This window comes from Trachinotus anak, unplaced genomic scaffold (assembly GCF_046630095.1).
Source record: "Trachinotus anak isolate AG129_WGS33_773 ecotype Australia unplaced genomic scaffold, CSIRO_AGI_Tana_v1 ptg000008l, whole genome shotgun sequence".
Classification (NCBI taxonomy): Eukaryota; Metazoa; Chordata; class Actinopteri; order Carangiformes; family Carangidae; genus Trachinotus; species Trachinotus anak.
Window position 1 is genome coordinate 19,760,064 of NW_027273859.1, and position 14,467 is coordinate 19,774,530.

The 14,467-nt window shown below is 40.7% G+C and overlaps 2 protein-coding genes across 4 annotated transcripts; both read left to right on the forward strand.

Moving 5' to 3' along the window:
- The first annotated feature begins 423 nt into the window (after nt 1–423).
- Nucleotides 424–6,624, forward strand: ubox5 (U-box domain containing 5). 3 transcript variants are annotated; one of them, XM_071483355.1, is made up of 8 exons: nt 424–527; nt 1,911–1,974; nt 2,727–2,828; nt 3,266–4,038; nt 4,160–4,767; nt 4,866–5,051; nt 5,122–5,164; nt 6,225–6,350. In XM_071483355.1, exons 2-8 carry the CDS (start codon nt 1,921–1,923, stop codon nt 6,226–6,228), a joined length of 1,770 nt encoding a protein of 589 aa, XP_071339456.1. In that variant the 5' UTR covers nt 424–527; nt 1,911–1,920; the 3' UTR covers nt 6,229–6,350. The 3 variants fall into 3 exon arrangements, with proteins under 3 accessions (XP_071339456.1, XP_071339454.1, XP_071339455.1); XM_071483353.1 differs by lacking the exon at nt 5,122–5,164 and having other exon boundaries at nt 427–527; nt 6,225–6,624; XM_071483354.1 differs by lacking the exon at nt 5,122–5,164 and having other exon boundaries at nt 458–548; nt 6,225–6,624.
- Nucleotides 6,625–9,952: 3,328 nt separating this feature from the next.
- avp (arginine vasopressin) lies at nt 9,953–12,077 on the forward strand. The gene is made up of 3 exons (XM_071483356.1): nt 9,953–10,212; nt 10,964–11,168; nt 11,371–12,077. Exons 1-3 carry the CDS (start codon nt 10,093–10,095, stop codon nt 11,517–11,519), a joined length of 474 nt encoding a protein of 157 aa, XP_071339457.1. The 5' UTR covers nt 9,953–10,092; the 3' UTR covers nt 11,520–12,077.
- Nucleotides 12,078–14,467: the final 2,390 nt, after the last annotated feature.

A 14,467-nucleotide genomic window follows, 5' to 3' on the forward strand; every position in this document is an offset into this window, starting at 1 on the left:
AGAGCCCTGATCTCAACATCACAGAGTCAATCTGGGATTACATGAAGACACATTGAGACAGTGCTGTTTAATAGTCACAGCAAATGTTGATTTGATTTACTTTACTTTGTTTACTGCACTTGGAGTTAACTGATAGATAAAGATTATTCATGGCATTACTCTTGAGAGCATCCTTTACTTTTAGTGCTTTAAGGTTTTACAATGTACTGTAAGCCCACATCTCTGAGAAGGATATGATAGACAAGAGCTATTTGTAGATGTCTAAAACGTAAAAAGACTTGTTTGCCGTAGACTTAGTGAGGAACACATAAATGTCAGCGGGCAAACAATTGAATTAATATAATTCCTACATAATTAACTCAACATCTGTCGCATCCCCTGAACACTGACAAATTATTATTATAAATGTGAAGCATGTCCCTTGTCGGCTCCCTTACTTTTTCCGGCTAGGCTAACTAGTGCCTAGCAACTGTTAGCTACCGCCTAAGGTTGGTCAGAGGAGCTGGGTAAAGATTCATAACATTAAGGTTTGTCAACGACCAGGCAAAGTAAGCTTTGTCAGCTGCTTTAGTTAATAAGTTATAAGTTAATTAGTTATAAGTTAATAATTAAGTTAATATTAGCGTTGTTAGTTTGGCTCAGTATTAGCAACGCTGAGCGTATTTGAATACCATAACATACGATTAGGGCGATAAATTCAGATTAGCTTTGGAGTAGAAATTAATTTACATGTGAACAAAATGTAGTTAACTTGATATGTGAGGTTCAAAACCTCCGACATCAGGGCTAAGAATATTTTTCTGTAAAATGAATTACAGCGGTATTAGTCAGTTTGTTTGGTGAAATGTAACCGCCTGTAGTTTTCAGTAGCCGGATAAGAGATGAACCCATCACAGCACCCATGTATTTGTCAAGTTAACTTAGTCTTAATCTTGCAGTTATTTTATCCAATGGATTAATCGCTTGGTCCATAACAAAATCCCCAAATATGAAAACGTACTCTTTGCTATCAGATGTGAGATGGAGAAGTAGCGAATGATCACATCTGAGAAGCTAGGACCAGTAAAAGTTTTGAATTTTTCTTGAAAAATGACTGAAGCGATTAATCAATTGTCTGAAAAGTTAACGATTTTTTTTTTTTTTTTAAATCCATCAACAGATTTGATTAATTGACTAGTTAATAGTTGCAGCCCTCACTGGAATAATATAATTCAGGGCATTGCTGAGGAGTTTAATTGATTATCCTAATAGTAGCTGATTACGTTTCTTTCAGTCGACTAGCTAATCTGTTAGTTTACTAGCTCTTATTTATGATTTCTGAATAACAATTTAGTCTACAAAATATTAGATCATAGTACAAAACGTCCATCACAATTTCCTAGACCCCAACCTGCAGTTTTCAAATAGCTTTTTGGTTTTTTTTGTCCAGTAAACACCCCAAAACCCAAAGATATTCAGTGCTATAAAGGGACAAACCGCAAAACCTCTCATTTGAGAAGCCAGAAATACAGAATGTTTTGCATTTTTCTTTTAAAAAAGTATAATTGGTTAATCGTTTATCTGAATTCTAGTTCATTTTATATTGACTGACTTAACAACTTTAATTGTATTATAACTAACTGGCCAGATTTCAAACGTAAGTGGAAATCACTATACATCCTCTAATACTGTACGAGCTAACCTCCTTGAACTCAGCTAACCATTGAAAATTGTCAATGAGGGATGATTCAGTCAATCAGTCAGTCTGTGAAGGTCGTTTTGGTGTGAGGTCAGAGTTCTGGTGGACGAGTAGGTGTTAACACAGTAATAATTGTATTCACTGAATGTTTCATTTTACCTTGATCTAAAAGCTGAACATAAGTGACACAGCGGAACTTGTGTAGCTCTAAAATCAGTTTGTGTCTTCGCAGGTTGGAGAATATGGTTGTGAATCTCTGTCTGCCACATTTTTATACATCAGTCCATTGCAACAAGGTGCGGTACATTTCATGGATCTTTCATGTAACTATACCTTACCCATGCTAATTTTTTATTTCAAATGTACAATGGTTTCCTTAAAGTTCTAATGGTTTGGAGAACAAAACTGCTGCAACAATTTCTCACTCAAGTTTTGTCTTATGAGTGCACCATCCACCTTATTTTCATTTTAAAAAGTCGAAGAATATGTCCAGGTAGATGTGACGAGACAAAAAGGAAGAATTAACGCACATGGACACGAAATAGCAATGGATGGAGGTGGAGGGCAGAGATATGAAATTGAAGCAGAGGGACAAAGCAGTGTGTAGGAGGCTGAATCACACCTGACCTTGTTATGTTCTTTTTATTGGAACTTTCTAATCTGATCATGGTTGTATTTCTTCTACACAATGAATGATGTCCTTTTACTCTTTCAAGAGTTCTTGAGTTATATTTTGTCATTCCTTTTCTACCTCACCCTGTCTACCATTCAGTCTTTTTTTATATTCTCACCTTTCCTTCCATGTGATGTTTTACACAGTTTTCATTTCCAATGCAACAAGCCCCTGAAACATAACATGCTGAAAATGACCCCTTACAAATTAACATCACTTACAATTAACATTGTAAAAAATATTTAACAGGATACACTGTTGTACAGAGTACACTACCCATTAAAAGCAAAAAAATATTAATTATCACACACGGTACCAGTCAAAAGTTTAGAGGCTTTCACTAAAGATTATTTTTCCACTATGTCTGAACTGCAGCTGTGTGCAGATGGCTACGATGTCACAAATCTTGTGTCGGCTGACCCTGTTCTCCGGAGGCGGGGCTTCAAGCTGGAGTACTTTTTACGTCCACCTGTACAGGTAAGATGAAGCTGTTGTACTTTGGTGCAACTATTTGTTGAGAGTTTTTGTCCACCTCTTGGTAAGAAAGCGATTAAACATTTTTGGGTTTTTTTGCTTTTTTTCAAAATTAAAAAAAAAATTTAATGACCTTAAAAGATAATTATGTGTAGCCCAACATATGAAAAGGTCAAAGTCTGACCTGTGACCTAGGAATTTGGGAAAATATCAGCTCAACCTAATTACCCACATGACAATGAGCATTTTTTTTCTCTCACAGTGTGGACTTGGCTTTACATATATATTTTGTTATCATTATCTTTTTTTCCCATCTGTCTGTTATACACAGAACCTCATATTTTCAAAAAAATGACTAAAATTAATGGCATTGGAGCCTGCAGACATTCATGCTTATAATAAAAAAAATGTATGTCTATTTTTAACTCCATTCCTCTCAGGTGACGTTGAAGTTTGGCTTCCAGGTGGAGCTGTGCAGGGTAGATGTAGAGCTGTGGCCCTGGGGAATGGACCGAGGACAGGCCTGCAAAAGACTGGAGATCAGCACCAGCTCTGATCCACCACCTTCCCAGAATTTTAGTCAAGGCCACAAACAGGCTGAGCAAAAGGAACAAATGCAGGTAAGGGACCAGAATCAACAGAACAAGAAAAAACAAGAATTTGACAGTAAACCCTGCCGGAGCAATGGCCACCAGTGGAGTCTTCAGGTCCAACAATGGGGTGAAGAGACTCAAGATGGGTGTCAGCATATAGGGAACACATACAAGCGGCAGATGGCCAAAGAGCACACTCAAACAAACACTGAATCCAGCCAACCTGAGCCAGAGTTTAGACTGGTGGGTCGTTGTGAACTTAGAGAGGAAACACAAGTCTGTTTTTCACGTTCAAATTTTCGTGTCCGGCCTCCATTCCTCTCTCCACCCCCTCCACAACCTGCGAACTGTCGGCAAGAGGAGCTGTGGAGCCGGGGCCTGCTGTCGTTGGGCGCTGTGACGCAACTTCGTGTGACTGTGCCATTTGGCGGTGCAGCATCTGCTTTGGGGCTCAAGGCTTTGTCTGTGTGGGGACAGCCTGCTTGCTGCTGCCCTGCAGATGAGGTGGAGAGATTTAAAAGAGCTCATGAGGCCAGTGAAAGACGGCTGCCACGACCTGTGTTTTTTGCCCCCTCTGTCAGACAAACCAACCAACCAGTGGAACCAGACACACCTACAAGGTATGTTTATGAAGCAATAATATCCCTCTTGTTGCAGATAAAATAGAGCATAAAATAATAAAAAGATATTAGTTTTCCTACAATGTTAATAGCCATCTGTTGTCTTTTTGTCCAATTCCAGCAATCTTTCTATCCCAGAAGAGTTCCTTGACCCAATAACCCAGGAGGTCATGACGCTGCCTATGCTGCTGCCCAGTGGTGTGTCAGTGGACAGCACCACTCTGGAGGAGTATCAGAAGAGGGAAGCCACTTGGGGACGAACCCCGAATGACCCCTTCACTGGGGTCCCGTTCACTTCAAACTCCAAGCCTCTTCCTAATCCGCAACTGAAAACCCGCATCGACCACTTCCTCCTGCAGAGAGGGGAGGTGAGGAGGGACGGGATGCTGGGGAGACAAGGAGAGGGAGAGAATCCACAAGCCTCAAGACTTCTAGCCTCCAAGGTAGATGGACAGTCCCAGAACTCTATGTGTCTCAGTACAAGCGCGATAAACAATACTTCAGTTCAATATAATGTTGGAACTAGAAACTCAAACAGGTCGACACAGATAGAAGACACTGGATTGGGACATTCGTCAGATGATGGGAATCATACATTTACCTCTCAGCCTTTTACAACAGATAGTAAATCAGAGTTAGATAGACAAAAGAAACGAGATCTAAGTGGAATATCACCTGAAAAGCAACTACTACCTCAAACAAAAAGGCCAAGAAATGATGCAGTTTCAGGTGAGTATGATATTTTCTGTAAGAGTAAGATCCTAAAACATATCTGTATGTGTGTTTTATCTTTTTTTTTTTCCTGCTGACTTGTCTGTCGGCTTCAGTCTCCAGCTGCAGTTCCCATGAGCAGCGTTTGTCGGCCAGCCTAGATGAAGCCCTCTTCTCCGCCCTGCAGGGCCGACCATCCTTCACCTCGAACTTGTCCCAGCAGAGATGGGTTACTTCAGACTCTGAACCACTGAGCACCGCACAGCAGTGCCAGAGTTCAGTCACTCCAAGCACCTCTACAGGTAGGATTTGTAAAAAGAGTAATCTGAAATACTTTGTGCAATAAACCACCAATAATGTTTTGAATTTCAGAATATACTGCCCCTCCTGTGCACTTGAAAGGTGGCTTTAAAAGGTTAGTAGCTTACTAAGGGGCACCAGGTGTAGTCAGTTTGGATTCAAATGGTGACAACAAAGAGGAAGTATCAAAACCTCCCTAGACATTTCTTAAACCACTTCTGCAGCGTAATCAAATTCTATGCTGCTCATCTCTGGACTAAGTAAGTTCCAGACACTCATATTTCTGCAATAATACAGAGAAAATAAGACCAAAAGTAGCTTGTGTTCAAGCAAATGTGTTGGTTTGCTTGTCCGCTCCACTCTAAAGCCACTTTCAGACAAAAGCCCAGACCTGCCATATATATGAATGAACCGCGGTGGAGCCAGCACAGAAAAAACACACAATCAGTTTGCAAAAACATTGAACCAGGCCCCAGGCGACACCATCCAGCAAAACTCTCAGTTTTAATTTCTGGTACTTTGTAAAGCGAACACCATAGTTCCTCCATTTACCTGGTGGTCATTGTGACAAAAAAGTAAAATGATTGCCATCATAACATTTCAGAGTTGTAAAGTCCTTCCCTATCGTATAGTAAACCACTGTGCAGTGGATCTATAATTTAAACTATTATTATTTCATATCTCACTGGTACTCCAAACCACACACCCCCACCAATGCAGTCCCTCAGTGTTGTTTTAACAGCTGTCACACTGTAGCTCACTCAGTGGCTGGCCTAATGCCGCACTTCCTGTAAACAAAATAGAGTATAGGCTTCATGAAGTTTCAGAAAAATCCCTTTTACATTTCTCTGTTCATTTTTACACTAACAGAACCACCATTCAGCACAGTCAGATGACACGTTGAGTTTTTTCTAAACAAGAGCAAAGCACTTGGCAGATTTATTGTTAAGAGGCATTCTTGGGTGCAGGAAATCAGGAGATCTAGTTGGTTAAGAAAGAGTGGAAAAAACCAAAGACACGTAACCAAAGAAATCTGAAATGCACAGACAGATATAAAGTAATATATGCAGTGTAGGAGTCTTTGAAATTGGAAATTGTTCTTTCTGATGTCTAATGTTGAATTAATATAAATCCATTGACTATTTGATTAATTTTCCCTCACATTTCCTTGCCAGGTGAGAAGACATGCTCTTCATGTTCCTGTTCGGTCTCTGTTTACTCCACATCTGTATCATCCATCTATCGTCTAACCTGCAATCACTTGCTGTGCCATGCCTGCCTGCGGAGGCAATCACATCCGCTAAACTCTGTCACTGCCCTAACATCCAATCACATCTTGTGTCCCACCTGCCGAAGCCCTACCACACGCAGTGACATCATACGTGTTCATCACTGACAGGATGGACTAAAAAGGCAAAGCTATGACTTCAAAAGCCTGCCAGGAAACGATGGGGATTGTTCTCAATGTGAAGACAGGATTGTACTCCAGATGTGGGGTTTAAGTGTTTTACCGTGTTGTACTCAGTATGTGGAAAAAACAAAAAACACAATTAAAGCTGAAAGTTAAAATTCCTATTTATAGATTGTTTACTGGGTTTGATGCTGTTAACTGCTGAGGACCTTAACTCTTTCTAAACAGCTGTCAAATTTGTCTTAACAACTATTTAAGTTACATTATTAATGTCTAATTTTGTAATATTTCATATACACTTTTTTCCATGTGCATTACCAAGTACTAAGAACTTCAAGTCTAGCAATGAGTTCTATTTCTTAGACTTGCCTTGGACCTGTGGCAAACTCAGATTATACAAACCAAACAGGTTTTTATTGTCCACACAATGTAAAAGAAAAAAAGAAATATATATATATATATACATATAATTCAATTCAATTTTATTTGTATAGCGTCAAATCATAATATACATTATCTCAAGGCACTTTACAGGGTAAGGTCAAGACCTTACTTTGTTAAAGACAAAAACCCAACAGTTCCCACAAAGAGCAAGCACTTGGCGACAGGGGGGAGGAAAAACTCCCTTTTAACAGGAAGAAACCTCCTACAGAACCGGGCTCAGGGTGGGCGGCCGTCTGCCTCGACCGGTTGGGTTTAGGAGAAGATAAAAAGAGGGGGTGGGGGGAGGAGAGAGGAGAGAAGAGAGAGAGACCAGGAACAGCTGTGTAGGTAATGGTGTTATCAATAATAATGACAGGTAACAGTGGTTAATAGTAAAGATGAGTAGTGGTGAATCTGGATCCTGCTGCTCCCGGGCAGAGATACCTGCAGAATGAGGACAGAGAGAGGGAGAGAGAGGAGAAGCACAAACTACTGGGGGGAGACAAAAAAATACAAAGTTAATGGCATGAAGTCATCGAGAGAGAGAGAGGGAGAGAGACAGAAATAGAGAGAGAGCGCCCAGTGAATCATGGGAATCCCCCAGCAGTCTAGCTCTATAGCAGCATAACTAAGGGATGGTTCAGGACATACCCGAGCCAGCCCTGACTATAAGCTTTACTAAACAGGACAGTTTTAAGCCTGATCTTAAAGGTAGAGAGGGTGTCTGCCTCCCGAACCCACACTGGGAGCTGGTTCCACAGGAGAGGAGCCTGATAGCTGAAGGCTCTGCCCCCCATTCTACTCTTACAAACTCTGGGAACCACAAGTTGACCTGCATTTAGAGAGCGAAGTGTCCTATTGGGAAAATAGGGAACTATAAGCTCTCCAAGGCACGATGGTGCCTGACCATTAATGGCTTTGTAGGTGAGGAGGAGGATTTTAAATTCTATCCTGGATTTTACAGGGAGCCAATGCAGAGAAGCTAACACAGGAGAGATGTGATCTCATTTCCTAGTTCCTGTCAGTACTCGTGCTGCCGCATTTTGGATCAATTGGATGCTTTTTACTGAATTTTTGGGACATCCTGACAATAAAGAGTTACAGTAGTCCAGTCTTGAGGTAACAAATGCATGAACTAGTTTTTCAGCATCCTTCAGACACAGAATGGGTCTGATTTTTGCAATATTGCGCAGGTGGAAGAAGGCTGTCCTAGAGACTTGCTTTATATGTGAAGTAAAGGACAAGTCTCATCTCTTCCACCCCCTCTCCCTGTCTTGGCCTTTTCATTCAGCATTGAAGTCTAGTTTCAGCCTTGGTTCAGGAGCTTTTGTGGAGACCCTGGATGTGTTGAGGACACACAAAGAAAAGGTTGAGGGACAGAACTACTGAGAGCAAGAGGCCAGAAGAATTCATCTGGAAATTGAGTTGACCCAAGGCTGTGTGATCATTGTAGAAAAAATGACAGGGTCATGCTAAGCTCAGCTGACCTCCTGACTCCCCACTCCGTTCACCACTTTACATTCCCTACACTCATGGTCAGGTTTTGTTGTCTCAAGAGGATAAATACAGGCAGATAATGTAATGATGAGGAATTATTTGTATCGATTATGTACTTTTATTTATAATGCTTTTTGGTGTGTTAATATTAAACTGTAGCTATTGGCATGAATTCCCAAGGTAGCCAATGTTCATCAGGTAGTATTAAAAGATGTAGTGTCAGGAAACAAATGTGCGTACATGGTTCCCTGCTAAGACTACATGTCCTCCACAGTGTCCTTGCCCACATATTCACTTTGTGCCTCTTAACACTTGAACATAATCACCTCTTACCACTGTGTTGTTGTTGTTACCACAAAAAGGCTGAACAGAGCAAAATCGGGAAAAACAGTATTTATTGGGCTTTACAATCACAAACGGCATAATTTACACTCTGGTCTCCCTGACAACATCGAGCTTAACCAAGGTCATGATCCTGTATCCGCTCAATAAAGAGCAAAGACTGGAATCAGTTGTTCTGCATGTGAAATCGGGACATTGGCTAAACTGTTTCAGTTTCTAGTGGGAGATGAGGCTCTTTAACCATACACAATCAAAGTGTCTATTTTGGTATCTGATTTGCTTCATACACTCACTTTGAACCTTTGGTTCCACGTCAAAAGCTGAAGGTCATTTTTCTGCTTTATACCTGTAGGAAATGTGGAAAAAAAAAAAAGTTAATTCATTCTCAAATTTGATTTAACTACTTGTGAAACGATGTTTAAAGATTTAATTATTTCAGGTATTGTTTCTATATGTTTTTTATAATTTTTTTTTAAATTTCATGTTGTTTAAGACTGCAGTGATGCATAATAAAACCACATTTTGTATTTATTAAATGGCAGCGCTTGATTGCTCTGGTGCTAATTAAAGAACCCCTTCACACCCTCACCTGCTGCCTCTGATGCTCAGTTTTGCCATTTATCACTTACTTGTTAATCAGCATCACAACAGCTAATAGGTGAGATAAAACCCTGAGCATGCAACAAGACCCTAAACAGAATAATAAACTGAAAATATTTATGTTTATTTGAAATGCTAATCCTGTTATGCCCATCAGTAGTCTTAAATTAAGTCAGGAGGATAATTTGCGTGATCTAGAGGTTGGCATGGTGCTGGCACAGGTTCCTTCAGGTGACAAAAGTTAAAAATGTCGGTCCTACAGTGATGAGCTGTGACTAGTTTGACAGCTTATCTGTACATGATCATCATGAAATGTACTTAATCAGTGCGCTTATTGCACTAAATCTAATTAGCGGTCCACAAACTTCAATTAGTCGCTGATGTTGTGCCGTTTTGGAAAGTGCGCCTGCCCTCCCGCCTTCAGGAAAGTCATTTCAAATAAGTGCGGCGCGGCCCTGAATACAGAGAGAGCATCTTCCTCTCTCACCGCTGTGTCCCTGTGTACATTTGTTAGATCGCGCACATCTGATGCACAGCCACATCTGCCGCGACCCCTCGGCACCGGCGCGCTGTGCATGTGGAGGGCGCGACGGCACACGGCTCTGACGTCAGACGCGGGTGTCGGTCGCATTGTCTGATCCGTGTCCGTCCGCTTTATAAGTGAGGAGTCGACCGGAGCACCGGTCAGACATCAGCCCCACCCCCGACAGGCGGAGGACACACACACACACACACACAGGTGCGCGGCGCTCATCCAACAACCAGCAGCGATGCCTCACTCCCTGTCCCCGCTGTGCGTCCTGGGACTCCTCGCCCTCTCTTCCGCCTGTTACATCCAGAACTGCCCGAGGGGAGGAAAACGGGCGCTGCCGGAGACAGGGATCAGACAGGTGAGGACCATTATCCTTTCTTTTTCCTACTTTTGGGATGACTTTTTTAGATATATATATATGTTTTTTGTTTTTTTGGGGGGGGGGCTGGAATTGTCTCAAGCTGCCTTTGAGCCTATTCTAATTCTAAAGTAATTATCCACGTAGGAAAAAAAAAAGGAAAATTAAAAATATAAACTGAGGGAAACCTTAGGTATAAAATAGGGAAAGAACAATTTCATAAGGTCATATTTGAGGGGTTTGGGTTCAGATGTGTAAATAACAACCCAGACATTTTACTTGCTAAAAACTAAACAAATATGTTAAGGACCATAATAAAGGCCAATTATGATAGCAAGAAAAAGGGTGTATCATTGTATAAGGTATTCAAAAAATAAAACACTGCAGCAAATCAAGCTTTTTTTAAGAACATAAAATGACAAACATACTTAAAAAAAAATATTTGGTAAACTTCTGTGATCAATTTCAAGTTTTTCTTAATATTTTATTCCCATGATTTTAGGTGTAGAGGCAAGTTAAACACATTAGTGTAAAGTGAGATGAACAGACACAGTGTTTAAGAATCAGCTTTTCGGCTAATACCATGCCCGTCAGTGATGCTGATTGCATGTGATGGAAGAGAAAGTATCCTCTGAGCATTAAAAACGCTCTGTCAGGATGAGTATTGAAATCAGGAAACAAATGTCACAAAAAGAAGTGACTGGATTTACAGCACCTGATTAATGCTTAAATCTAATGTATTCTCCTTTAGTGCATGTCATGCGGCCCTGGAGACGGGGGCCGCTGCTTCGGCCCCAGTATCTGCTGCGGGGAGGGTCTCGGCTGCCTGCTGGGCTCCCCAGAAACAGCTCACTGTGTGGAGGAGAACTACCTGCTCACCCCCTGCCAGGCAGGAGGGAGACCCTGCGGATCTGAGGGAGGACGCTGTGCTGTCTCAGGACTCTGCTGTAACTCAGGTACAGTCTTGTCTGATGTTATCTGTTTATCATGTTTGGGGGTTAATAGTTAATAGGTCTAATATGGTATGAACTAGTCTATGACCACAGTGTCAATAAAGTTCCTTTCCTTTCCTTTCCTTTCCTTTCCTTTCTTTTCCTTTCCTTTCCTTTCCTTTCCTTTCCTTTCCTTCCCTCTCCTCTCCTCTCCTCTCCTTCTCAGAGAGCTGTGCGGTGGACTCTGACTGCCTGGGGGAGACCGAGGCCTCAGATCCAGGCCACGGCTCTGCAAGGAGCTCACCTGCAGAGCTGCTGCTCCGCCTGTTGCACGTGGCCACCAGAGGACAGACTGGTGGACACCTCGAGTACTGATACTGTGTCTGTGGAGGTTCCTCTGCTCCTCAGGGCCTGGAGGTGCAACAGAAATAATCTCTGTTCCACTATAAACCCTGAGATTCAATAAAATACCAAGTCAAATTTTGTTCTCTCTTAACCCTTTCTGCTGTGCTAATTCTGTAAAGATGGTTTGCGGTCACAGATGGAGAACTATCTTCAACTTGTTTACTGTTTGGCTACTGCTTTCCAGATCCTGGGGTCGAGGAATCATAGTAATGGGGAATGGAAACAGTAAATTTCATGTTTGTTCCCACCTTAGAAATGTATATACTAATGCACATACTGTAAACAAAGTTTATTCTATATGAGGGGGTATTAGACACCTCACACCTCCAGTTCCAATGAGTGAGTTGTAGCAGAAAACACTGTAAATAAGTCAGAGACTGGAGATAAACATTGCTGCAGAGATCCACGTGTAACAGCTGAATGACAATGCTTGAGCAATTGCCTCTTGTGTATTAGAAATATTATTGTATATTGAAAATTGAAAAAACAATACAGAATATATCACTGCCAAAAAACTTCTCTTGTCTTTTCTCATTATCCCCAGGCTCAAAATAATTACACCTTTGACTGATGAGTCACTAAAACTCATTAACCTGCCACCTGTATCTGTGTGTGTGTGCGTGTGTGTGTGTGGGAGTATAAGGAATGTATTCTTACCCAACACATATAACTTCTTCCGAGAAATCAGCCACAGATATTACTGTAGTTTAATCATTTCTGAACAGTTGAAGTTTACTGCTTGAACTTCTATCATCTTATTACAGAAAACTGATTAATACTGATGCAGTATGAGGGTCAAGAAAGGACAACAAAGGTTGGGCTTGTTGATGCTTAAAGTCAGGTTGATTTAAAAGCCGTTTGTCGTAAATCATTTATTGAGTGATCCAGCTCACACATCAGTTGTTGCACCAATTAAATAGTCAGTGTTGATGTGGAGCCAGTGCGGCCCTTTCATTTATCTTCAAGCACACAACCTTTCCTGTTGTGTATCAACATGTCTAACTTGTGCAGACGAAGGAAAGTGAATTCCAGCCATCGTTATCCTTTGTGTGATGATGGAAAGCTGAGGTTTCTGCCAGAGCTGATGGCAGTTTGGCTGTAATGTGCCTCAGATTCATCTTGGACAGGATGCCAGGGCCTCCCAGATTTTGACAGTTGACAGGTACATGTTGTGACATATCAAAAACCTTTATGTTCATCTTTCAGAGATTTGTCATAAACCTTAATGAATGCCTTTTGTTTCCTTTCGCTTTCAAAATCCTTCTCTGCGCCCTGTGTAATGGTTTGTTTCTAGCCAGTGTTGCAGCAGTGATGTAAATTGTGAATGAATATGAATACACATACGCATTCAAACATAACATGTAGATTTCAGTGACTTAAAGTAGTAGCACCGACTACTTGTGGACCCAGAATGACACATTTTTTTCTCAACAATTATTTGATGGCTTGCCATTAAATTGTACAGACATCTGTGGTTCCTAGAGGACGAATCCCAATGACCGTGGTCAGCCCTGCTTTTCCTTCTATTTTGAATTTAAGTGAAATATCTTTATATACAACCGCTGGGTGGATGGCCATGATATTACAGATATCTAGTTCCCAGAGGATTTATCCTACAGACGTTGTTGCCCTCCTGAATTTTGCTCATTCACCACCAGCAGGTTCACATTTGTGGTTTTAAGTAAAATACTTCAACAACTATCGGATGTGTAACACACATTCATACCCTCTCAGAATGAACTGCAATAACTTCAGTGATCCCTTAACCTTCAGCATAGCACCTTCACCAGATTTGAATTTGTCCTTTACTTTGATTTATGACTAAAAACCTGCAAAACTAAAATTAACTATTTTGTGTTTAGCATTTCACTCAAAGTACGGCTGTGCCTGTAAGGACAGCTTCACAGAGCCACAAGCATGGCTGTGGACTCCTAGTTTTGTGAATGGAAACATGCAGATCTGTCTGTCAAAAAATCAGTTCAGCACCAAGGTGGCAGATTTCTTTCTTCCTTTCATTAAAAATCCAATCTTAAGATATTTGAATGGATAAGATGGGATAAGATTTGTTTATCTTATTTACCTTTATTAGTCCCACAGGGGGGAAATTCACAGCGTTACAGCAGCAAAGTCACAGTACAGAGAAAAGAAAGCTGCAAAGAAACTGCAATAACAGATATTTAAGAAAGATAAATAATAAGAATATGATAATGTACAAATTATATATAGTGTACAAAATTTCATGTTTACAAGAATATACAACAGTAGCAGCATAACAACAGTAGCAGCATAAAGCCAGCTGCCAGTAATATTTCATAAGGCAGTCTCTCTAGTCAAACCAGACCACAGTGGCTTGTTTTAAAGATGAAAACAAATCCTCCAGATTTAGTTTACAAAAAAAACCTGCGCTTCTTGTCAAGTCTCGTGAATTGAAGGCTTTACATGGGACTACGTATTCAGTGTTGCATACCCAAAATTGAACAAACATAGTACAGAGACTGTTTCTTATTTGTCTGCTACCACACTACCAACTTTCCCAGTTACACAATAAATTCCCCAAGACGTCAGCCTTTCCTTTGGTCTACCAGAAAAACTCCCTGGGGGGTAGTTTGATTGCTGTTTTTTTTTTTAATCTTTTTGTGTGTTTGCACGCTCTTTTAAATTGCACAACATGCAACACAGGTTTCAAAGCCACACCTGAGCACACAATGCATGGGAAATGTTTTCTCGATTGCAATTTTTAGGTCAACATAATATCCTATCATCAGATTCAACATAGATTTGGTATCAATCCATTTATATCAATTAAGTCTTTATAGATATCAGCAGTATTTTACTCTACAAGCACGTGAGAACTATGTTGCCAAAAGTTAGATCTGATTTTGCCGTCATTGGTAAATTCTTTTTTTTTTTGTGCTCAG

Bases quoted from the DNA above. Each gene is read 5' to 3' on its own strand.
- ubox5 (XM_071483353.1), top strand. From the start codon at position 1,921: ATGGTTGTGAATCTCTGTCTGCCACATTTTTATACATCAGTCCATTGC. The intron at 4,039-4,159 runs GTATGTTTATGA...GTCCAATTCCAG, and splicing joins GAACCAGACACACCTACAAG to CAATCTTTCTATCCCAGAAG. The intron at 4,768-4,865 runs GTGAGTATGATA...TGTCGGCTTCAG, and splicing joins AAGAAATGATGCAGTTTCAG to TCTCCAGCTGCAGTTCCCAT.
- avp (XM_071483356.1), top strand. From the start codon at position 10,093: ATGCCTCACTCCCTGTCCCCGCTGTGCGTCCTGGGACTCCTCGCCCTC. The intron at 10,213-10,963 runs GTGAGGACCATT...ATTCTCCTTTAG, and splicing joins CGGAGACAGGGATCAGACAG to TGCATGTCATGCGGCCCTGG. The intron at 11,169-11,370 runs GTACAGTCTTGT...TCTCCTTCTCAG, and splicing joins AGGACTCTGCTGTAACTCAG to AGAGCTGTGCGGTGGACTCT.